The 24,098-nt window shown below is 41.9% G+C and overlaps 1 protein-coding gene across 4 annotated transcripts; it reads left to right on the top strand.

Moving 5' to 3' along the window:
- Nucleotides 1-75: 75 nt before the first annotated feature.
- On the top strand, nucleotides 76-23,545 carry BCL7A (BAF chromatin remodeling complex subunit BCL7A). 4 transcript variants are annotated; one of them, XM_055712539.1, is made up of 7 exons: nucleotides 78-342; nucleotides 6,657-6,765; nucleotides 10,382-10,463; nucleotides 13,851-13,947; nucleotides 15,697-15,864; nucleotides 18,820-18,941; nucleotides 19,943-23,545. In XM_055712539.1, the coding sequence occupies exons 2-7, from the start codon at nucleotides 6,731-6,733 to the stop codon at nucleotides 20,012-20,014; spliced, it is 576 nt and encodes a 191-aa protein (XP_055568514.1). In that variant the 5' UTR covers nucleotides 78-342; nucleotides 6,657-6,730; the 3' UTR covers nucleotides 20,015-23,545. The 4 variants fall into 4 exon arrangements, with proteins under 4 accessions (XP_055568502.1, XP_055568499.1, XP_055568514.1 ...); XM_055712527.1 differs by lacking the exon at nucleotides 19,943-23,545 and having other exon boundaries at nucleotides 76-342; nucleotides 18,820-19,936; XM_055712531.1 differs by lacking the exon at nucleotides 6,657-6,765.
- Nucleotides 23,546-24,098: the final 553 nt, after the last annotated feature.

The following is a 24,098-nucleotide window of genomic DNA, read 5'->3' as shown; positions in this document are numbered from 1 at the left end:
CGCGCCGGCCCCTCCCCCCGCCCCGCGCGCGCGCGGGCTGCCGGCGGCGGCGCGGGGCGCGTGCGCAGTGCGCGGCCCCCGGCGGGCGGGCGGAGCCGAGCCGCGCCGAGCCCAGCCGTGCCGCGCCGCGCCGAGCGCAGGGAGCATTGTGCGGGCGGGCGGACGGACGGACGGACCGACGGACGCCGCGAGTAGCGCCGCATTCCCCCGCTGAGGCCGCTGCCGCCGCCCCCCCGCCCCCCCCAGCAGCATGTCGGGCCGGTCGGTGCGGGCCGAGACCCGGAGCCGGGCGAAGGATGATATCAAACGGGTGATGGCGGCCATCGAGAAAGTGCGCAAATGGTGAGCGGGCCGCGCCGCGCCGGGACCCCGCGCCCGCCCCCCCGCAGCCCCCCGCCGCCCCCCCCCCGTCTCCCCCTCCGCCCTTCCCTGCGCCGTCCCCTCCCGGGGCTGGAGCTCGCCGGGCGGCCGCGGGGGGCGGGGAGCCGGCGGCACCCAGAAGCCATTTCGCTCCTGCGAGTCACATGAAGGCGGCGGCGGCGGCGTGTGAGGGCGAGAGGCGGCTCCATTGTGCGACCGAGTCCCCCTCCCCGCCACCCCCCGCCGCTCCCCGCCGACCCCGGCCCGCCGCTCCGCCGAGCCCGGGCCGGGCCGTGACGGGGGGGGGAGGGCGGGGGGCAGGTCGGGACGGGCCCCTCCCCCTCCCGCCGCCCCCTACAAAGGGCCCTGAGGAGCGGGCCTGGGGCAGCGCCGCCGCGGCTGTGCGGAGATAGCGCTCGGAGAAGTGTTAAATAAATAACCCAGCACGTCAGAAATACCCCCGAGAAGCTCCCGAGGGTTGGTGTCATGGCTCGGGCCCATTTATTGATTTATTTCGCCTCCCGAGCCCCCGAGGCGCGCACGTCAGCGCCCGAGCCGAGCGGGATCGGCTCCCGCAAACGCTCCGGCAGCGCTAAATCCCCGGCGAAGCGGGAGGGAGCGCCTAATTGCCGCTGGAATTTGTTCTAAATTATATAATTAAAGGTTGTGCCCCTAGTGAAATAATCCCCTTTTGTTAGGCCTTAAACGTGCTTTGGCATTTTCCCGCTTTTGTTTTTTTTTCCCCCCTTTCCCCCCCTTTTTTTCCCCCCTTTCCCCCCCTTTTTTTCCCCCTTTCCCCCCCTTTTTTTCCCCCTTTCCCCCCCTTTTTTTCCCCCTTTCCCCCCCTTTTTTTCCCCCTTTCCCCCCCTTTTTTTCCCCCTTTCCCCCCCTTTTTTTCCCCCTTTCCCCCCCTTTTTTTTCCCCCTTTCCCCCCCTTTTTTTCCCCCTTTCCCCCCCTTTTTTTCCCCCTTTCCCCCCCTTTTTTTCCCCCTTTCCCCCCCTTTTTTTCCCCCCTTTCCCCCCCTTTTTTTCCCCCTTTCCCCCCCTTTTTTTCCCCCTTTCCCCCCCTTTTTTTCCCCCTTTCCCCCCCTTTTTCCCCCTTTCCCCCCCTTTTTCCCCCTTTCCCCCCCTTTTTTGCCCCCTTTCCCCCCCTTTTTTGCCCCCTTTCCCCCCCTTTTTTGCCCCCTTTCCCCCCCTTTTTTTGCCCCCTTTCCCCCCCCTTTTTTGCCCCCTTTCCCCCCCTTTTTGCCCCCTTTCCCCCCCTTTTTTGCCCCCTTTCCCCCCCTTTTTTTGCCCCCTTTCCCCCCCTTTTTTGCCCCCTTTCCCCCCCTTTTTTGCCCCCTTTCCCCCCCTTTTTTGCCCCCTTTCCCCCCCTTTTTTGCCCCCTTTCCCCCCCTTTTTTGCCCCCTTTCCCCCCCTTTTTTGCCCCCTTTCCCCCCCTTTTTTGCCCCCTTTCCCCCCCTTTTTTGCCCCCTTTCCCCCCCTTTTTTGCCCCCTTTCCCCCCCTTTTTTGCCCCCCTTTCCCCCCCTTTTTTGCCCCCTTTCCCCCCCTTTTTTGCCCCCTTTCCCCCCCTTTTTTGCCCCCTTTCCCCCCCTTTTTGCCCCCTTTCCCCCCCTTTTTGCCCCCTTTCCCCCCCTTTTTGCCCCCTTTCCCCCCCTTTTTGCCCCCTTTCCCCCCCTTTTTGCCCCCTTTCCCCCCCTTTTTGCCCCCTTTCCCCCCTTTTTGCCCCCTTTCCCCCCTTTTTGCCCCCTTTCCCCCCCTTTTTGCCCCCTTTCCCCCCCTTTTTGCCCCCTTTCCCCCCCTTTTTGCCCCCTTTCCCCCCCTTTTTGCCCCCTTTCCCCCCCTTTTTGCCCCCTTTCCCCCCCTTTTTTGCCCCCTTTCCCCCCCCTTTTTGCCCCCTTTCCCCCCCTTTTTGCCCCCTTTCCCCCCCCTTTTTGCCCCCTTTCCCCCCTTCCCTTCTCCCCCCCTTTTTGGCCCCCTTTCTCCCCCCCCTTTTTTGCCCCCTTTCCCCCCCTTTTTGCCCCCTTTCCCCCCCTTTTTGCCCCCTTTCCCCCCCTTTTTGCCCCCTTTCCCCCCCTTTTTTGCCCCCTTTCCCCCCCCTTTTTGCCCCCTTTCCCCCCCTTTTTGCCCCCTTTCCCCCCCTTTTTGCCCCCTTTCCCCCCCCCTTTTTGCCCCCTTTCCCCCCCTTTTTGCCCCCTTTCCCCCCCTTTTTTGCCCCCTTTCCCCCCCTTTTTGCCCCCTTTCCCCCCCTTTTTGCCCCCTTTCCCCCCCTTTTTGCCCCCTTTCCCCCCCTTTTTGCCCCCTTTCCCCCCCTTTTTGCCCCCTTTCCCCCCCTTTTTTGCCCCCTTTCCCCCCCTTTTTTGCCCCCTTTCCCCCCCCTTTTTGCCCCCTTTCCCCCCCCCTTTTTGCCCCCTTTCCCCCCCTTTTTGCCCCCTTTCCCCCCCCTTTTTGCCCCCTTTCCCCCCCCTTTTTGCCCCCTTTCCCCCCCTTTTTGCCCCCTTCCCCCCCTTTTTGCCCCCCTTTCCCCCCCCTTTTTGCCCCCCTTTTCCCCCCCCCCTTTTTTGCCCCCCTTTCCCCCCCCCCTTTTTTGCCCCCCTTTCCCCCCCCCTTTTGCCCCCTTTCCCCCCCCCCTTTTTGCCCCCCTTTCCCCCCCCCTTTTTGCCCCCCTTTCCCCCCCCCCCTTTTTGCCCCCCTTTCCCCCCCCTTTCCCCCCCCCCTTTTTGCCCGTCTCGACACCCCCCCCACCGTCCCCTTTTTTCTCTTATTTTCCCTTTTATTTCTGCTTTTGTTAGGAAAATCAACATGAGGTGTTAAAACAATGCAGTGCAGTCACTGCAATGTTCTGCACGGTTGGTCCAAGGATTTTTGGATGGGATAAAGAGCAGTACCCGGTGTGACTCCAGAGCAAATCTTTTTCTGCCAGCAAGTTGACTGTTCAGCAGTCTTTGTGCATGTATCTTAAAATACTTCCTTTAAACCTTTTTGAAATCCGTGGGGAAATCCCTTGTGTTTAATATTAATCTGCGTAACTCGGCTGTTTTGAACCTGGTAAAATAAGGGGACACTCTTATTGCCATCCACACCTAACACTTTGCTTCCCTTAAAAGAAGAGCAAAATACAGAATTAAATACGTGGTTGGGTGTTCGGGTGAAATGGATTGTTGTGTTTTAAATTGCCTTAAGCACACGAACGGGCCTGTTGGCTTGAGCTGGACAAAGAACTGGGACGTGTGTCCAGTAACGCAGGGCACGAGATGGGGATTTCAAAGAATCCGGCCATTGTGTAGGGAGCCGGAGCAGCCCCAGCACCGCAGTTCGCTTGCTTTCAGGAACTCTCTTCTACTCGGGTGGTGTTTTTAAGTGCTGTTTGCTGACTGGTGGGCCGGCTTTGAAGGGTCAGAACAATGTGTAGCGCTGTGACAGGACTTTTGTTCCAACAGGAGCGTTGTGGGATGTATGGCGTGACTGTTTTGTCCGTAGGTATTTCATTCACGAGTGCAGCGTACTTCCTTTGAATCCTAGTTTGTGGATTTCAGAGAGGAGTAGAGGCAGAAGCTTGGCCATTCAACAGAATGTCTAATTTGTTGGGGTTTTTTCTTGGCAAGGGCTTTCTTGTCAGTTGCTATGGCTTCCTCTATAAAACAGAAATCTTACAGTATAAATAGATTTTTGTACGTTTTAACCCTCCTGAGAGACAACTTGCTTTAAAGGGGTCCTGTACAGAATCATGTGATGTTGATTGCCATCAGAAGTATTCATATGGCTTTTTGTGTGTGCATCTCGCAAGTGTTTACGTAAACCATTTTTCTTATTTTTAGAGGAATTGTAATTTGAAGGTGCATCTTATGATTCTCTACCCACCCCCACCCCCCCACCCCCCGCAGTCAAGTACAGTGGGAAATGAGGAGGAGAGATTCTGTGTTTTGTGGTTTAAATGTTTTGGGAAGACTTGGCTGGTTTAATTGAACTTTACACACTAGCAATTCCTGCATCTTCAGAAGAGCCACATAGGCAATTTCCAAGCGTGCAGTTTCATTTGCATAATAGGAGCAATTTGTTGCCATCCACAGCTCTTCTGTGGAAATGCAGCCACCAAAGATTAAAATACCGTGCATCCAACATTGCATAGTGCAGAGTTTTCCGAGACTTGTGTGCTCGGAGCACTGCGTGCCAAGGATGAGTAGAGAGGCAGGCTGAGCTGTAAACTCTTCCGAGCAGGACCGTGGCCCCGGTGCATGCTGTCCAAAGCTTTATTGATCTGTGAAGGTGTGCAGCAGCCTTGCAGCGCAGTATTACTGAGAGCCTGTACTGCCACGTCTATGGACGTGCCTCTTGGAAAGCAGTTTCCATCAGTACAGACTTTGTTCCTTAGAAAATTAGTGTTCTTAGACAGTGAGCCCTTTGATGCAGGTGCCCTATCTTCATGTGTGTTTGCAGGGCGCCGAGAGCGCTTCTGGTATTACTGGAACTTAGTAGTAAACAGTGAAGTTGTAACATTTTTATCTTGAGATTAACGTAACCCTATCTCCTTTGTTTAAACCACTCTCATGAATGAACATCTGTTTTAGAAAACATGTAGCACGTGTCCTACAGAACACATGGTTGTGTAGTATTTGTGTGGCAGAAATGTTAAATTTCCACAGCTAAGAGGGTAGTTCTTTCTTTTTAAATGTACTCACCATTTCTCTTTCAGTCTATTTTAACAAATGCTCTGAGATGTTTATCTCAATGAATTGTGAAAGGTACAGGGTTGTTTTTTGTTTTTAAAGATTGATGGGTATGTGTAGATTGTAAATGGGCTCTCAAGAAGTGAGAGGCAAAAACTGTTGTGGTCTCAGCCAGCATTAGAAAAATACTGGCAACTCTTGTTTTATAGAAGTCTGATGTATTAAATGAAGGAAGATGCAGGCTTTTACTAAAAGACAAGTGATGGGCAGGGTACAAGTGTAAGTGGTAGGACATCTTGGGAGGCAGTGAAATAATTTGTGCATAGCACTGCTGAGCTTTTCGACAGCTGGGTGGGCATGTAGGGGTGGAGGTATGGTGTGGCTGATGGGGATGGGTACCCTGATGCAGAGAAAGCACCAGGGATGAGGAAGGCTCTTTGTATTGCCTTGTCTTTGAATTGCAGTATCTTTGCAGAAGTCCTCCAACCTCTTTCTGACCCATCAAAGCCCTAATCTAGGGATAGTGGTAGCACGTTATGGAGGAGAGAAGTGAACCTGGACAGCTGATGGAAGCACTTACAGAAGTGCTAAGTTTCTATTGTGGCAAGGAATGGGCTGTAGAGCCAGGCATGACTTGGGACTTCGCTTACAACAAAGTGTGTTGTGTAAAGGTGGAGGAGTGAAGCCACCACAGGCAGTGTTACCTGGTACCGCTGCTTGGGATCGCTAGCGGTGGCCAGTTAGAGGAGAATTTCTAGACGATGCTGCTGTAGCTTTTCTGTTCACAGTCTTCATTCAGACTTGCTAAAATATTTTTGTGTGGTATGTAATGCTCTGAGATTGACCCTCTGCAGGTTTTGCTGCTCATGCTTCCTTCTTAAAATAGGCTTTCACGCGGAAGAGTGGTTATGACATAGAACTTCTTAACGTGATGCCTTTGGAAAAAGGCTGTTTGCTACTACCTTATTGCCACCCTAGTTTAGTCTGGCTACAGTGGCTGTGTTTAGCTTTCCGCTAAGATTTAGTTCAAGTAGTGGCAGCTGATGTAAAAATACCCAGTGTATGTGCAGGAGCTGTACTGAAGTACTGTAGTGGCCCAAACATGCTCTTACCATGCTTGAATTATAATACATCTCTTCTGGCTCGGGATTATTTCTTTTTGAGCCAAGATATGTTCTCTGGCTTCAGTGGAAGTTGGGTGGATGTTAAAGGTAGGGTTTTGTCACGCGTAAGCCGTGTTTCCCTTCTGTAAGAAAAGGTGCATGTTGCAACGTGGAACCTAGGAGAACTTGCTTAAGAACATGCTGGCCTCTGTAAGTTAAAGGGGACTCTTCATAATGTACCATATTTAGATAAACTCAGAGAGAAGGTGTCCTTAACCATTAGTCTTTGTCTGTTCATGCTACATGGTATTTTATTGTATTTGCAGCATGGTCAAGAAACACTGTGTCTGTTTGGGGCTACTTCACATTAGTCACTAGACAAACACCTACATAGCGATAGGCGTGCTCTGAAAAGCAAGCCTGCGTTTCAAAAAAAATATTTTTTTGTGCATCTGATAGCACTTTTTGTGTATAATAATGGCATTTTCTTTCCCATTCCCCTTTCTCCTTTGCTTGATCCCACAGGGAGGTCATAATTCTGTGATTTTCACCAAACTCTGTTGCAATGCAAGTGAGTGTGATGTGATAAATTCAGCATTATGACGTCACTTCGTGATCATCAACAGAAGATGGGGTATGTGGGAGCCAATCCTTGTGTAAATACAGATCACTGTGATAAATGATAGTCACGGTAAAAGGCCAAGTGTGAAAGCCTTTTCTCGAATGATAATATATTGGCAGTAAAGGCTTTCTGTATCTGTGCCATCCAATGTTTCTAGCGCTTGCTGCTTCTGCGGGAGCTGCCTTGACACTTTATGTATAAGTGTAATATACACTGTTGTGTTTGCTCACCGGTGTATTACTTTTATACATGGCATTTGATATTCATCTTTGGAGCTTTAGTGTTAACATACAAAATATAAGTATATTTAAAGAGTCTTGGGCTATTTCGAATGTGGAATTGAGATATAATTATCTAAGTTCTAGGATATTAAATATGCCTCAGGCATGAGCAGTAAAGAAGTGTTGCTACTAATGCTTACCTTACTTATCCTTGTCTGTCCTTTAAATGCTGTACAGATATGGTTCAGAATTTAAAAATGCGCTAACACAATTTCAGATAAATGTAAGGGTTTGTTTCTGTTGCATTCGTTAGTTTCCGAATTTACTATAAGTAAAATATTTAAGATTCTTTTCAGTGTGGAAGTTTAAAAGAAAAAAATATTATTGTATATGTTTTAAGTTTTGCCATTTTCCAGTGTTGTTACTCCTGAGTCATTCATGGAGGAACAGGAGAGGTTTGAAACCAGAAAAAAGGGTTTTTTTGTAAAGCTATGGACTTTGTCAGCAAGTGAAGTTGGTAGTTGCCACATTTTTAGCCTGATTAACTCTCGGGTTGGTGGAGTTCCATCACCCCCCTTTTCCAATTCACCAGTCAATATAGAGATCAGCCTATATAGTACAATGGGGGATGGTGCAATAAAAAAAAAAAATTGCCTTGTGATTGTTTAAAAAGATGGAATAGAGTTACAGGGGTAGAATTCTGGTCAGTCTTGGGATGAGTAGGTTCAACAGCAGATCCATTTTACAGACAGGAAAACAGGTAGAGAAAATACTTAAGGTTTCACAACAGAATGGTCACAAGGGTTCATTAATTCCTCATTCCTACTCCGGCATTTGGTCAGTGAGAATATTTTGTGGCTTGTGCAGCATTTAGCAATCTTACTGTTATGGGCAGCATCAGTAAATTGCCAATTCTAATTAAATTAAAAGGGAAGTCCCTGATCAGCAGGTTGGGCTGGTGTCTTTGCACAAAAGATAAAAAGCAAGTGTTCAGAGTAGAAGCGGTTTTGGGGGTTTGGGGTTTTTTTGTGTTTGTTTGGTTTGGTTTTTGGTTTTCATTTTGAAATGGAAAGGCAGTAAGTATTACAGATAATACTTGAAGCTTTATTTGCTGTAAACATCTTAAATGCTGCAGTTATTTTGCCCTGTTGATCTTAAATGTCTGAAAGTCATTATGTTTCTTTGTTAACAAATTTGTGTTTGTGCTGCTGCTGATTTTATTAAGTTTTAGGGGAGGTTGTCTTCTTTTTTCTTGTTAATACTTGTATGGTCTTAAACCTTCAATACTGTAAATGCTTACACATGTGAAGTATTTGAATAATAGCAGTGTGATGTTGGGTTTTTGTTTTAGCCATGTTTGCAGGACTGGGATGTTGGTGTACTTCCATCACAAAATATCCTTATCCCCATTGTTGTCTGAATTACTGTGTATTTAATTCAGTGGAAAAAAAATCCCTATAGCTGAGGGTTATCAAAACTTAAAGTGGTACTTAAGAAGCTCAAAAGAATTAAAATGTCAGGGCTAACTTTAATACTAGAAGGAAAAAGTTACTAATATAGGTTTCCTCCTGTGTTCTACAGTCTGTCCAGTGAAGATGCTGTGTGAGGCTGCTTTGAGATGCTAACAGGTATCTTGAACTTTTGGTTTTCCAGTGCAGCATCTCTAAGTAATATTTTGCTGTAGGAAAAGACTAAAATCTTGATTTTTTTTTTTTAAAGCATTTATTCACCTCTCCCCACACCCAAAACAAAACCCCAGTAGGTTTTATTTCCATAATGTCAAAGGTTTTCCTAAGTAGAAATAAGTTTAGTTTGTCTTGTATCCTTAAAAAAAAGAAAAATTATATCATGATCATCTCTTCACAGTTAAGTATGCTTTCATTATTGACATGCCCTCATCTCCACTGTCATTTTTATCACATCTAGCAGTAGAGCTCCAAATCAGCGTAAAATTGGGTTTTGACATACTTTAGCCAGCTAGCGTACCCAAATGGATGTATCTAAACACATTGAGGAAGAACTGTGCTGCAGGAAGAGCAGTGGGAAAGAAATGAATCTGAAATAGTTTTGTACTTTAATTAAAATATCCATGTGGACAGATCCAAAACTTATCAAATTGTCATATGTAGCTTCCCCCCCCCCCCCCCCCCCAACAGGAAATTGTCTCCTCTAAAGGGAAAACAAATACGATTGGCTTTAGTAGCTAAAACAAATAGTCAGGAGGATGTTTGTGGCATTTGTACAATGTGGCTGCTCTTGATTTTGGAAGCCCTTTCTAAAAATGGAGCTATCACATATATATTTGGAGTCACATGCAGCTTCTCCCATCCTGCAAAGAATATTAAAAAAAAAAATCTATAACTGGATCCCAAATCTATTATTTAAATGTGTTTTTAAAAAAGAAAAATGCTTGAGATCTCATGCCAAATTAATTTCAGATGTTCCTGACTACTTAATGGAATTGGTCTTTGTTGTTAACTTTTAATCGATCCATTTGCAGAGCTATATTACAAACCCAGGAACCAGCAGTGGCAATCTGTGACCTGAAAACTGATCACAGAAATGTGATGAAATTTCTCTGGCATTGTGGACCTTCTTTTAATATTCTGATGTAAAGAGCTCAAGGAATTAATCCCTTAAGTGTTCAGCATCCTTTCCATCTCTGCACTCTATGACTGAGTGACCCCCTAATGTAGTGACGCCCTCCAGCCAGATTTCCTTCACAGTTTGTCAATGTCATGACTTCATGGCTGGCTGGCAGGGGTCTGTACAGAGTGCTGCAGGTTATGCTTTTTCCCTCTCTGATAGCCTCAGCCTTGCTTTTTTCCAAGAGAGCTAGGCTCGCCAGAGTCTGAATTCTGCATCCCGGCACATATTGCTACCAGTAAGGCTGTTGGTTCTAAGGCTGGAATTTCAGAGCCGTCTGACAGGAGTGTTGAGTGAACGTTAAATTGCTAGCAGCAAATTTCTACCCAAAAATAAATCTCAGATGGTCAAAATGCATTTAGATTTCTAATACCATTAAACAGCTTCATGACAATCAAAACACACTGGTCTGTCTAAAACCTCTTCTGCTCTCTAGAAACTTCAAGTGAAAATTGTAGGCATTTAAATCTGCTTTTTCAATAGCTGTTCTTCTTAACTGTTTCTTCAGTCCAGATCTTATGACTGCTACTGCAGTTACTCACCTAGTCAAGTAACAGCCCTGAGAAATCTGGAGGTTAGCAGTGCTCTTAACAAGTTTGTGAAATGCAAAGAACAATTTACACAATGCAGTACTAAAGACGATGTAATAGAGATCATCCTACTTAATAGCCTATTTAAATCCTTGACAACTTACAATAGTAGGTCACTTTCTTTTGAATCCTAAGTTTAACTTTAACTTCTCCTGTGTTGTAATTTTATAGGGAGAAGAAGTGGGTGACAGTTGGCGACACATCCCTAAGGATTTACAAATGGGTACCAGTAACAGAGCCTAAAGTCGATGATGTAAGTATCCTGCAGATGTCTTGCTTTTTTCAAGATGTAACACTCATGTTTAGGGAAAGGCAAAAGAAATATGCTCATTGAGCCTTTAAGCCAAGACTGGTGTGGATCTTGCAAGCATTTGAATAGAAGAGCTCTAGGGAAATGCTGATCTCTATAGAAAGTGGTGTTGATGGTTCAGTGAGTAGCTGTCTTCTTGGAGTCAACTTGGATTAATTCTCAGATAACTGTTAAACATTCGGCTTGAAATGGGTTTTTGAAACTGTAATGTAATAATTGGGAGGCAGGGAGGAATGTAAGATGACGTTTACTTTTCCCCTCTTTGTGCCTGGTGCTTTAAAGAAAAGTAGCTGGTTTGGAACTGTGCGGAGACACTCTCCGTGTGACTCTCTGTGTGTCACTGCTGTTTTGCTCAAAAATAGGTGCAAAACACTGAAGTAAGGGTAGGAAAATCCTGTAGAACTGAGATCACTTGTAAGATGACCAGCCCAGGCAATACAGCAGACATGCTTCTCTTGTAATGTGTGCTTGCCCTTGGTTAATGTTTTGTGTATGCCTCATGTTCACGTTCTTAGCGTGCACTGTTCATGTGCCATGATACAATCATGTGGCATGAAAATAAGTGTATAAATCGAAGTTGATCGGGCTTACAAATTATTTTTCGAAAGGAGCATTGCTCTCATTTTATAAATTGAAATACTGTTACAGAGAGCAAACTAATCCATAGTACCACAGTAAATTAATGATACAATAGAATATATATCTGAAGTTTTGTACTCCTTCCTTGGGCTGTCATGTGCTTTTACTTTATTTGAAATACAAGTTAAGACCCATCTGGAAGAAAACTACCATGTTACAAATGTGTAAAATGATGGTTTTCCAGACAAGACAGTGTCATGGTCTTGTCTTATTCAAAGTCCAAATTCAAGACCTATTTTTGATTAGCATTGGTTTAACTGAGTTTGGTTTTTTCTGGACCTTTGGTGGGTTGTACCACAGATCTCAGTGACTGTCAGAGTTGTGGTAAACCTCTTGTATTCTTCCAGTGCTTGAGCAGCATCTCTGTGGAGTAACCCCTTGTGAATCAGGAAACCTTTCCTGGTTTCTTTACAGATACTTGTTCATTTTTTCTAGTTGTCAGATGTTGGGCCTTCATTTTATTATTTATAATACATAGGGAGGGAAGGCTGTGCTATTTGTGTGAGAGAGATTTAGGATGTTTAGGCTCATGGCTTCTGAAAATTGCCTTCCTGCAGTTAAGTATGCCTGCATGATGGGTGCCATGGAACTTTGAAATAGGATTTCTAGTGAGTTTCTGGATGAATTTTCAAGGTGACTGCTGCCTTAAGTCAGACCCTCTGTTACGAAGAATGAGTTTATATAAGTGCAAACTTTAATTGTACTTTTTGAGCCATAATCTTTAGGTTTAGGCTCTAGATTTGTTGAAATTGGGACACTTGTTCAAGACCAGTTACTTCAGTGTCCTACAGTCGCGTTCTGTTCATTACAAGTAGAGGCAGTTGTGCAGCTGCAGTTGTTGCAGGATTGTACTCATAAGATTTTTGTCTTTTTGCTCTGGAGGTTCTCACTATTAAAACAGGTGCATATATTTTAAGAATAAATCTCAGGTAGGGGTCATCTTGGCTATTTAATTATGTTGTGGACATCCTTTTATATCTGATTTTATCCACCTGTGAAGGAGCAGATACTACGCTTGCTTTTTACTAGAATAGGAGGATGGGATCTTTTTTACTTCTTCATATTTCAAAATGGAAGTTGTCTTTGATTTTTAGCGAACACAGATTAGATTACTTACCCCCTCATACGTTGTTCCTAAGACACTTTGACATGTCTTCGAACCAGAATTAGCTAGGCTTTTTCCTCCTACTAGTTTTGGAAGGCTGTTTTAGGACCTCACTGCTTTGATGGTTAAACCTTTTTTTAAAAAAAACTTCTCAGCTGAAATTGCTTGCAGTCATTTTCAGTATTTTTCTTGTGGCAAAAGTGTCTGTTTTACCTTAAATAAAAAAACCAAAACCAAACAAAAAAAACCCCTAACTTGAGAGAGATTATGTACCTTCTGAACTTCTGTTTTTCAAAGGTAAAGAAGTCCATGTGTGTTCACCTCTGTTTCACATATTAGGGAATAAAATATGGCTTCTCTGGAGTAAAAACACAATTTAAAATTAAACCTAATAGTCTATTTAAAATAGAGGGAACGGTCTTTCTGGGTATCACTTGTTGAATTTCTTCTGCAGTCTTAGACAATATTTGATTGTGGTTTTTGTTCCTTCCCTCCTTGGAGGACACTGTCTTACCTGAATGGATGGGTTGCCGAGCATTCTTCCTAGAGTCAGGCTTTTAAATGTCTTCTCAGCAGGCACAAAGGATCCTCCAAAAGCAGTGCAGCTGGCTCTTTCTCCTATGAGACTGATTACGTCACCTCTTAATTGAAAATGCTGCATCCCTTAGCAGGCGCAGATTTTCCACGTGATGGATGCCACTGTCTCTCTTTGTTTTAATGCTTGCAGTCCATACTGTTGTTTGGTCATGAGCATGTTGTGACCTATTGTTCGTGTAGGACTGGCTTGCTTATGCTCTTTGTTTTAGGCCAGTCTGATTTTTCTTGAGCCATCTTTTAGTTTTAATGAAGCAGCAGCATTAATTATAGAGGAGGAGGAGGTCCCTGCAGTGTTGGTCATTGAGAAAGAGGTAAAAAGTGTTAAAATCCTAGCTCTGTTATTGTTCCTCTTGCACATGCCTGCATATTGTCTAGGTATACAAGTTTTCTGATATGAAAGGGAGAATGTGTTGAGTTTTGTAGCCATGTGTTGATGTGCATAAACTATACAGTGAGCAGAGTTACAAGCTCAGAAATAGGGTAGTTTCATGAATCTTAGCTTGTCCCTTTTCCCACTGTAGCAGGGATTCTTTTGACTTTGCTTTTGTAGCTCCAAATTTGGACTGAGTACAAAGTTAGCAGCCAGTACCTCCCAAGTTCTATGACTCAGTCTCAGCAAGCCATTTAATCATCGTGCCTCAGGTTCCCTGTTTGTAGAATGAAGGGGTATTGAGAACTTTTGTACTTTTTACAAAAATTGTGCAGTTTGAAGGTGAAAAACATGTTTAAGTTCTAAATGTTACTAGAATTTCTGGATAAAAACCTATATATCCTAGTGTTTTGTGTCATGAAGAAGACAATTAGAAAAACAGCCCTGCAGTTATTGGGACTAATGCGTTACTGATGTCGGTTGTTATTACATTGGCTTTATTTCTCACTTGAAATTAAGAGATGCTTGCAGAAGTAATGAGTGGGAAGGGTTTTGTATTGCAACATGCACTTCTGTTTATGGTGATATTCATTTGTTTGCGGTGCCTTCTGTTTTTCAGAAAAATAAGAATAAGAAAAAAGGCAAAGATGAAAAATGTGGCTCTGAAGTGACCACTCCAGAGAACAGCTCCTCTCCGGGGATGATGGACATGCATGGTGAGTGTGAGAAGGTCAGCCCCGTTACCGTACTACACTGCTATGAAAGTATAAGCTAATGGTGTCATGTTCTCCATTGCTCAGATGTATGGACAGTATGTTTAAGTCACAGTTAAAACAGCATCAGATACTCATTTGGTACTTTGGACTGCTGTAGATGTACTAGTGGTTGTTTAAATGCCTTTTTTATTTGGGCTGCGTGTGTGGGAAAAAAATGTTGGTGGAGCAAAATATAAAAATATCTACTATTCAAAATACTACATTCAGATGAACTAGTGACTGTTGAGTTTGACCAAAAGACCCCAAAGCGTCAGTGGCACCTACTAATATTTGTGCAGGTTTTGTACTTTTTAACTCTGTAGGTGATTCAGGTTGAAAGAATTCTGCAAGAGCTAAGAAAGTGAGCTCTGGTTCTGTGGTGTCTTCCTTCTGCTTCAGCTTGATGAAATTAACTGGTTAAGAAAACTTTTTTGCTTGCTAGTCAACTAGTCAAGCACTATTAGGTCAATTCTGGTTTTTGTTGGTTGTTTTTGGTTTTTTTTTTTTTTTAATGTGAACTGTTGAGTGCTAACTTAGTGTTTATTACAGAGAGGCTTGCGCAGCTCAGCTCTGTTCCCATTTTTTACTCTCTAGGTGTTTGGATAACAGTTACAGATGAGAATGCAGCACTATTTGAGCTGATAAGAGGGGATCGCTTTTTAGTGGGTTGTAAATTTTTCATTTCAGTTTTATTTGCATTTGTATTGCCTCCTGGTTGGTTTTTGCAGTGTTCAGAGCAAGAATGGTCTTGCAATTAAAGGACTGAGCAGGATTTTCACGGATCTGGGTTAATTTTTGACCTCTTTCAAACTTCTTAGTTTTTGCCTTGATCAGATTATTTACTTTTCTTGTCTTGTTTCTCCCATCCATGAGGTGAATATACTACTTGCTTTTTTTTATCATATATCCCTTGTGGTTTTTAGCCATACTGTACAATTTCATGATAAACTTAATCTGATTAGACTTCAGGCTGCTCTGAAAAGAGGTTGTTCTATCACCAGCTATGTGTTTCTGAAGTCCTTTGGATGTAATGATTGTTCAAATGCAGGGGGAGGTAGATTGAGTTGCATGCTAGTAATTTAATAATGTTTTGCTGTGTTAATTGTCTTTAGGGAGCAGGAACTTCCCTCTTGGTTACCTATAGTAATAATATTGTGGACAACTATCACTTAGAAACCATTCATACTGGGACTGCATGTCACATTTTACCTTGACAGAGTCTTGTTGAGGGGTTTTGGTGGGTTTTTTGACCTTCCAAACACACTTCAAAAACGATCTGCTTGTCTGAACATTGTAGTGATGCGTATCTGTAAATCTGCAGCATGAACACTTCATTAGGCCTATGTTATATGAACTATAAAATGAGACTGTCACTTCAACTGATCTGTTTTACTCATATTGTAAAATTCTGGGTTCTTTAGGACGTGATCTCAGTAAAACACTCTTCGTTTTAACGTATAATATTAGAGCACCTTTTTTTAAGTTTTCTGATTTTTAGTAACTGCTAGAAAACTCCTTATTGCAGCATAGGCTGCAAGAGCAGATTGTGGTGGTGTGGGAAAAAGTTAGATGTAATGTTAGTCTAAAAGCTTGGACTTGATCCCCAACAAGCTAGACGTTGTGCATTGTCAGGAAAAATATGGCAGAATTTCAGTGGTTTTTTTGTCTTGTCAAATTAGACTTTCCTGGTTTTAACTCTTTTGTTAACAGATGACAATAGCAACCAGAGTTCGATAGCTGATGCTTCTCCAATAAAACAAGAAAACAGTAGTAATTCAAGTCCAGCACCAGAACAGAACTTGGCAACACAAGCAGACGGCACTGAAGTCAAGTCTGACGAAACTCAGGCAGAAGCAAAGGAGCAGCCTGGTTCAGAAGGTAAGCTGAAAAGACCATCTTCAAAGCCAAACGAAAATGTTACCCTTTTGTGTATCATTTATTTACTTATCCATTTTAAGAACTGAATAATAACAATTAGAAAGAAATGGTTTGTGGATTTTCAGCATTTATGTGGAAATGGGCCATGATCTCTCTGGCCTACTGGTGATCCTTCCATTCAGCTGGAAAGGTCAGATTGACATTTAGGGCCTTTCCAGAGAAAAAATACTTTTTTTTTATTGTTGTCATAATCTCAGTCTTGAAAGAAGAAATAATTTAACATCATCTTTGAAATGGCTGCTACTATGTAATCACACAAATCCTGCAATGTGTTACTTCTGTAGACCTGAGAGTGTTTGTTAGCTACTGTCACAGTAAAATAGAGGTGAGATAACTTTAAAATTATTTTTTTAATTGTGTAAACTACAAACTTGCTTTTTCCTTAAACCTTCTAGTTAGTTATTCAAAAGTTAGCTTTGAATTCTGTCCTAATTTTCTAAAAGCATTACAGGATTGTACTGCAGTTGCGTGCAGATTAGAAATACATGTGGGTTAAGAGATTGTTCTGAACCTTGCTCTTTAAATGGTATTTTGGGTAATTGAAACATGCTCTGTATTTATATTCTTGGGAAGATAACTTTCTTCATCCTATTATAACAGATAAAAGATGTCCTTTAACACCATTCTAATGATTTGGTTGCAGAATTCTTCCCATAGCAAAGCAATTAAATTATGCCCTCCTGATTTAGTTCTTAGCTCAGTAGATCCATTAACCAATTTAAATTTAGAGCTTTTATCTTGGTAATACTGGAATGGTTAAGTATGTTAAATGTTGCCGTTGTTAATTGGGGTTAAGATTTGACAACTGAATCGTCACCAAATTGAAATAAATCAGAAAGACATATCCTTCCAAGAAAGTCTCCACTAGCATTTTTGGTCACAGTAAATGGTAAGGATTTATTTCTAGGTCTAATATTGTCTGAACCTTCTTGTGTGAAGTTGTTACATAGCATACGTGCTCCCCTGACTAAATTTAGGTTCAGGGAAAATCCTGCCAAGTTCTCTGGATTAGTTCCAGAGCCAGTTACTGTAAAATGAAAGGCAGAAGTAATCGCAAAAAATACCTGTTATTCATGTGGGGGTTTCTCTATTGATTACATGCCATGTTTAAAAATTTATTCAATAGTTATTTACCTACCAAAGTGTTACGATCAATCAGACCTCTGGAATTGTGACATTATGCATCTGCTTAGGGTTAATGACCTTGTATTCCTATCTCTAATTACTACACTGAAATCAGGGAGGTTTCTTAAAGTTAAGGGACAGTTTGAGTGGTCAGAAATACCTAAAGTGGGCTTCTTCAAGAAAACCGGTGCATTCAGAACATTCTGATGCGTAAAGAAGTTGAGAATACAGATCCCCTTGCCCGAAGGTCAGCAGGAGCGTGAGGGGTAGTAGTCAGCAGCAGCTGGAAGAGCAGACAGCAGCTACGGGCTGTCCTGGAAGCTGCTCCAGGTGTGTTTTTGTCATGGGGAGATGGGTGCATCTCAGAGTGCTCCTTAGCTCAAGCCGCAATGTATGCTGAGGCACACACACTGGAAATTGAAATAAAAAATTCCTTCTGACCCTTGGGACTTGTTTCTTTGTCGGCATTAACGTGATTTGCTGGTGAGACATGGAAAGGAAGATGATTCTGTCTTGAGTTTGCTGAATGTGGTCTTCAAGACTGCTCATCGTAGAGGGTCACTTTTATTTTGTATTCTGTCAGAGAAACTTCCAGAAATGCTTGTGGTGCTTTTTACACGGTACACCACAAAAATATTCACTTACTGGTGATGTCTTCTTCATTAACCAAAGTTGTCCAAGAAAATTTTTGATTATGCATTTCTCTTCATCTATAATAAATGTATATGTTTTTTGGATCAGGGACCTTTGGAGAGATTACTTCATGAAACTTGACTCCATGCAATCTTCTGACAATTCATTTAACTCAAAAAGGATTTTTAAATGAGGTCAAGGAATGAATGGGTTCCAGTCCTTACACTGTTTTTGATGTGGGTACTGGAGGAAATATAACTGACCTTTTACAATCAAAGGGCTTTGGTTTTGGGTGGTGTTTATTTTTGTTTGGAGTTTGTTGAGTCTCTGCTTCTGGATGTACTGTGTTTAAACTTCCAAGGGTCTTTTAAGCTGTAAAGTTAAAATGTAAGTGCCCATATCCCCTCTTTGAGTGAATGGGTGCTTTAACCCTGAGCCCGTTATAAATCTTGCTTTGGGAGAGGGAGAAGGGTTTAAATCAAACAAACAAAAAACCGAAACCAAAACCCTGTGAAAAGTGAAAGCAGGTAAGAGCGATAACAAGCTGGAAGACTTCTCCACAAGTATGCACCAGAATTAGAAATTCTGCAACTCTAATGGTTAAGCTAGTTTGCTGAATTTCTAAACTTTATCTTAAAAGTAGTATCAAGCAAAGAAGTGGATTTTAAATATGTGGCTGAATTTTGATCCCAATAACTTTATTTTCTCTCCTTAGCTACACAGTTTTAGATCCACTAGTTACCAGAATTCAGCCCTTTCTGTGGCTGCCTTTTACTTCTGATTTGAGGCAAGTTTCCTCGGGGTCACCCGAGTTTATGTTGAACCTTGTTTGCTGGCAGGTTGAGGTGGTTCTGAGCTGGAGGGTGTGCGGGAGCTTGGCTCCCTCTAGGGACTGATCCCAGCGGTTGTATTCCTCCAGCAGCAGGAGGGCAGAGGTCTTCTGGCAGCAACCCGTGGCTGTGCTCCTGGAGTTTGAGCTGAATTCTTTATAGTCATACAGCTGTGATGGATGTTATCGTTAATGGTTACACGTGGGTGAAGTTCGTGTCTTCGAGATGTTGCTAATGAGAAGACATCCTAAAAGCTCCTGCTGAATGCTTTCATTTATTTGTTTAAAATTGTTTCTTCAAATTTCAGATACCTCGGATGAACAGAATTCACAGTCTTCAATGGAAAATTCCATGAATAGTTCAGAGAAAGCAGAAATTCAGTCCTCTGGAGAAAATGATATAATTACAGAGGCATCTAAAAACTCTCAGGTAACTTTAAGCACAAAAGCCCAATTACTTAGAATTTGGAAAAGAGTATTTTTACCAAAAGGCAAGTGTAAGGAGGCCAGTTGTGTATTTAGACTCATTTCCAAAGTCAAGGACAGTAAAGCAGCTGTAGAGTATTAAATGTACATGTGTCTGGTTTTGTGGTTAATCTGATTGGCTTCTTGAATTTCACGTAATTTGCATGGTAAGACTAGGTTGGCCTGATGTACTTTTCAGTTTGCTGAACCGGTCTGTGTTAGTTTTGTAAGGGAATATTAAATTTTAATGTTGATAAAGTGCTTGGACTTAACCTGCTGGACAGGCTCCTTTGAGGACCATTCAAAAGTAAAATACCTTGTAGAGAGGTAAATGCATATAGCAGTTAGGAAAGTTAATTTTTGTAGATCCAGTGGACGAGACGTTTGGATGTTTAGTTACCAGGGTACTGAAAAAATTGTGGGTGGGTGGGAGACAGGCATTATCCTTGCAGTTGTCCCCCTGACACAGAGATCCTCAAGCAGAGCACTGCTCAGTGCCTTGGTTTTCCTTGTGGGTGGGTGGTTTGTTTCGGTGCACACCTTGCACTTTCCAAAACCTTGCGCGTTCTGTCCTGTAGAGATTGCTTTGGCTACAGCAGGAGAAAATTCGTGTGCACTTGGTGCAGGTTGTGCTCGAGTGTGGAGCTGAGGGAAGCCCAGGTATAACCATGCATCAAGGCTGTTGCTTGGAATATTCACTGTGTTTTTTAGCCCGGAACTAGAATTTTGCCCTTTGTCTGTAGACGACAAGAAGTGTAAAGAAGTTGAGGTAAGATGCAAGTAGAAGAGTGACTTCAGGAAGCAAACGCACTCGGTCATGTCATTCTTGCATCCAGGGATGCTTTGTATTTTACAAATGACACACCAGGGGATTTGTTCATGCTTTTTTTTTTTGTTTGATGTTTATGGTGCCTGAAATTCAGAGCAATGATAACATGGTTGTTTTTCTTTTCCCCCCTCATTAAGGACTCTGAAGGAGTGCCACCTTCTAAAAAGATGAAAGTAGAGGCTTCCCAACAAAATGTTGAAGAGATTTAGACTATAGATTTTCCTGGTCAGTTTTTATGTAAGGTACATCAGTGGGCTTAATTATAGAACAACCTTACTTAAGCATCTTCTCTTGGATGAGGACAGAACTCCTAACTTTTCAAGTTACCAAGCAAAAATCCAAGAAAGCCTAACAAAGGTTTAACTTCTCAGACACTGAAAACTTTTTCCTGTGAAACAAACATTGAGAACTTTTAAGTTACTGTCTCTGAAATGGTTGGAGTAAACAACTCAGGAGGGGTCTACGCACTGTTTCTAAAGTCAAAATTACAATTATGTTGCTGCTGTATTATTTTTTTTTTTTTCATTTCTCTATTTAACATTGTAAGATATTTAAGGATGGTACAGGTCAGGTATTAGCTTTCATGTGAAGTTCATTGTTCTGGCGTGATGTCTGCTTTTGTTTTGTGCCTTGTGTTCTGAAAACAGTGCTAACTTTTAAAAGTTGTTTTGCAACTGTCTCCTTTGCAAAGTGGCCTATGTTTGTATAATGCCATGTAGTAAAGCTTTTTCTTTTTTTTCTCTTTTTTTTTCTTCTTTTTTTTTGTTTTGGGTTTTTGTTTTGTTTTTAATTTTTAAATCCCTGGTGCTTAAATTTTTAACAAATACAGATCAGGAAGCCATTTTCACTCTTGGAGTCCAAGGAGAAAAAGGAGCTTGATATTTTATTTTAGCAGCTATAGCGGAGATCTTTTATTGAATGCATGGCATTCGCAACTGTAAATTTGGTCTTCTAGACACTTAACTTCATCAGAAGTTAACATGATCTGTTTACCATTTATAGTCCAGATCTGAATATATACTATAACACAGCAGTTAAAATACTTCACGTATTAGGTCCAGATCTCTGTACTGGGTACAACTTGCTTTACAGAAAAGTTCCACTATGTATATAAATAGGATCAAAGGGATTGATACACAATGAATTTATTTTCAATTGGTCTTTTTTGATATCATGTTTTCACAGAACTGGATTTCATTGTACTGTTTCTTTAGAAGATGTTTACTTCTGTGTTCCAGGTTAATACTGTATTTGGGGGTTCTTTTTTTCTTCAGCAAGTCTTGTAAATAAGCCTTGTTGTTTCCATAGTCCCTACATCACTATTTGAAATGTGTCTTTCCCAGTTACGTTGAAGTGTGCTAATGCTCAACTTGATTGATAGGCATGAAGTACACGCAACTCCCTTCAAATCCACAGCATGCAGGAGTGCAGAACCGTCTGCGTCAGGTTGTAAGGGCTTGGTCTTACTGGGGGCTTTGTACTTCCAGGGTGAGCTCCTGGTGTCAGTGGGAACTGCTTATTTCTCACTTCAGTACACACGCAGGCGCATACGTACATATGAATGTACGTACATATTGCTGGATCGGGCCCTTAGTCTGTCTTCTCTTCGTGCGGGAGATGGAACTTGTAATTTAAAATATGATCTCACAGCAATGAAAATGGTTGCATATAGTTTGTAAGCAAAGAACTGTAAATACTTTTTTAAACGAAAAGGAATTGCTTCCAGTTGATACATTTTCATAATTAGCTCATCATTAGGATTATTTAGTTCTGAATTCTCCAATAGTGAAAATGGCTTGCGTTTAGACTACTGCATTGCGTTTGCAATTACCACTTTATTATGAAAAACAATGGGGAAGTAGGGGGGAGGGAATAGAGGGAGGGAGGAGTGGGGAGCCAATACTGACCTTCCATAAGATGTTTGTAGGATCGAACTCCAAATAACATATGACACTCAGTTTCAGAACCTTTATGTTGAAATAAAACTTTTTGGATTTTAACTGAATAAAATTTGATTGCAAATCATTCATGAAAGCAGTGTGCTCCCTAATAAGTTTTTGGGATTTCTGGTCTGATCATGAAGTCCATTAACATTCTGAAAATAAGGAAATGAGGAGCCAAAAACTGTATTTGCACAATATATGCAATGAAACGGTAGAATTCTCTCTTGAATTGTGTGTATGCCTAAAATGTGGATAACTGGTCAATGACAATTGATTTGTATGTATATTACATTCAGATTTAAGTGATATTTTGTGAGAAGTTCTATTGATATATTAAATGGGCAAATCTAGAAAGATTCAAACGTAAAAATATTTTTTATTTACTAACTTTGTTGTTTCTAATGCTAAAACAAAACAAATCTGATGCCACCTTTGACAAGTAGTCATGTTTACTAATCCCTATCTTCAGGTGCATCACAGCAAGTTTTAAATTTTAATTTTGTAGATGTTTCCAAGGGAGTAAATAGACTTTTCATTTAGAAAGTAATTCCTGTACTTTAGGAAGAAATAAAATATATAAATAGCACTAAAAATACCTCAAATTTTTCATTAGATAGAAGCATTTATTGGCATTATTGACATCAACAGGTTTAATTATAAACTTCCTTTTCTCTCCTGTGGCTTCTGCTCAGAACTGTTCATTGTTCTGTGGCTTACAAGACAAGGCATCATAACCATATTCCTAGAGGCTTTATTTCTAAAGTAGCAACGCTTTATTTACAGCTTATACAGAATACATTCAGAACTTGTGTTTTTTTAACCAGAGATTCTAGTGACAACAGACAACTGAACAAGCAGATAGATTTGGGTTCCTTAGACCTGCTATTGTCAGTCTCCGAGGGAGGAGACTTTGACATTATCTGGTATGAAGAAATCCAAAATAGTGTATAAGACTGTTATTAGTCTTTTTTTGAAGTGCCTGATAACATTTATGGGCCAACGGATGTGATTAAACACATTTTAATGCCAGAAAGTACAGATGGGACCAAACCAGAACATCAAATTCAAATCGACCTGAGGTTTGAAACTACATCTAAATCCAGCTTTTTTTGGCTTGGACCTATCTCTACCAGAAACTTGTTTTATGAACTCACTGTAAAAGGGTTTATTGAAAGCATTGAGATGCGGAGCAGAAGGAGAGAGATAATTTTCTTCGAGAAGACTGAAAGTTCTCATACAGCTAATGTTTTAGAAATAGTGCAAATATCAAGAAGTGCTTCCTTGCTACAATGCTGAATGTTGGAGCTTCAGTTACAAATAAATACAAAAAAAAGAAAGAAAGACAAAAAAAAAACCAAACCTAGAAGCAAGCAAGTAAATTAGCTGAGTTTGTGGAACATGTGGGAAGGCCTTCCGAATAAGCGATTTACTCAGCCAAACATTTTATAGCAGAACTATTCCTTGGAATTTTTATGCTTGGGAAAGTAGTTGTTAAACATTCCAAAAAGTGCTGGCACTTACAAAACAACAAAAAATAATCAACAAGGCAGTATAAAATATTGGTTTTGGGTGGCTATCTTCATACATAAACATTGTCATGTTTTGGAATGTTCTTTATATCTAAGGGCCTGTTAGAAGATGTAAAGAATTTTGTTTTCTTCAGTACCTAATCGTTTTCCATCTTATGATTTGTGTGTGTGTGTGTGTTGTACAGCAGTATAATTTTTCACTTATTTATTCCATCGGTAGATATGGTTTGTACAATGTACAATGGTTTCATTTCAAAAATAAAATAAATCACAACATGAATGCTGTGTGAATACTTTTTATCGAGAAACTTAATCTGTTTGTTTTTTTTAAAAAATTTACAATAAATTTCTGTTTTTATAATTGGTATTTTTACATGTGCGTTCTACGGTGTTATCTCATTTGGTGACGTGTATAATAATGATTCACCTTTGACTGGACCAAAGGTGTCTTGATATTGTAGCAGTTCACTGAGTAGGGCGGGGGCAGTTTGTTGTTGTAACAACAACAAATAGATAGATAGGGCCAATGTAATTACATCAGCCTGCAGAATAATTTAGTAATTTAAGGTGCTTACTGTTGCCTTAGTACTTGGCCACTGTGTTGTCCAACTTAAATTGGAAGGAGGAGGAGGGCATAGTGTGGAAACATGCCTCAGTTTGGAAACATGCTCGAGTCTGATGCTAGCAAGGGAAAAAAAATACCTCCTTAAGAGTTTTGGAAAGATTCTTTACATTCAAGTTGGATATAAAGTGTCTCGCTTATTTTTAGTGTTCTGTGTGCTCTGTCCCAAAGTAGCCTGCAGTTTCACAGACAGCTGAAC

This window comes from Falco cherrug, chromosome 1 (assembly GCF_023634085.1).
Source record: "Falco cherrug isolate bFalChe1 chromosome 1, bFalChe1.pri, whole genome shotgun sequence".
NCBI classification, from domain to species: Eukaryota; Metazoa; Chordata; class Aves; order Falconiformes; family Falconidae; genus Falco; species Falco cherrug.
This window is presented reverse-complemented; position numbering and strand designations above follow the sequence as displayed.

Bases quoted from the DNA above. Each gene is read 5' to 3' on its own strand.
- BCL7A (XM_055712524.1), top strand. From the start codon at position 251: ATGTCGGGCCGGTCGGTGCGGGCCGAGACCCGGAGCCGGGCGAAGGAT. The intron at 10,464-13,850 runs GTAAGTATCCTG...TCTGTTTTTCAG, and splicing joins CAGAGCCTAAAGTCGATGAT to AAAAATAAGAATAAGAAAAA. The intron at 13,948-15,696 runs GTGAGTGTGAGA...TTTTGTTAACAG, and splicing joins GGGGATGATGGACATGCATG to ATGACAATAGCAACCAGAGT.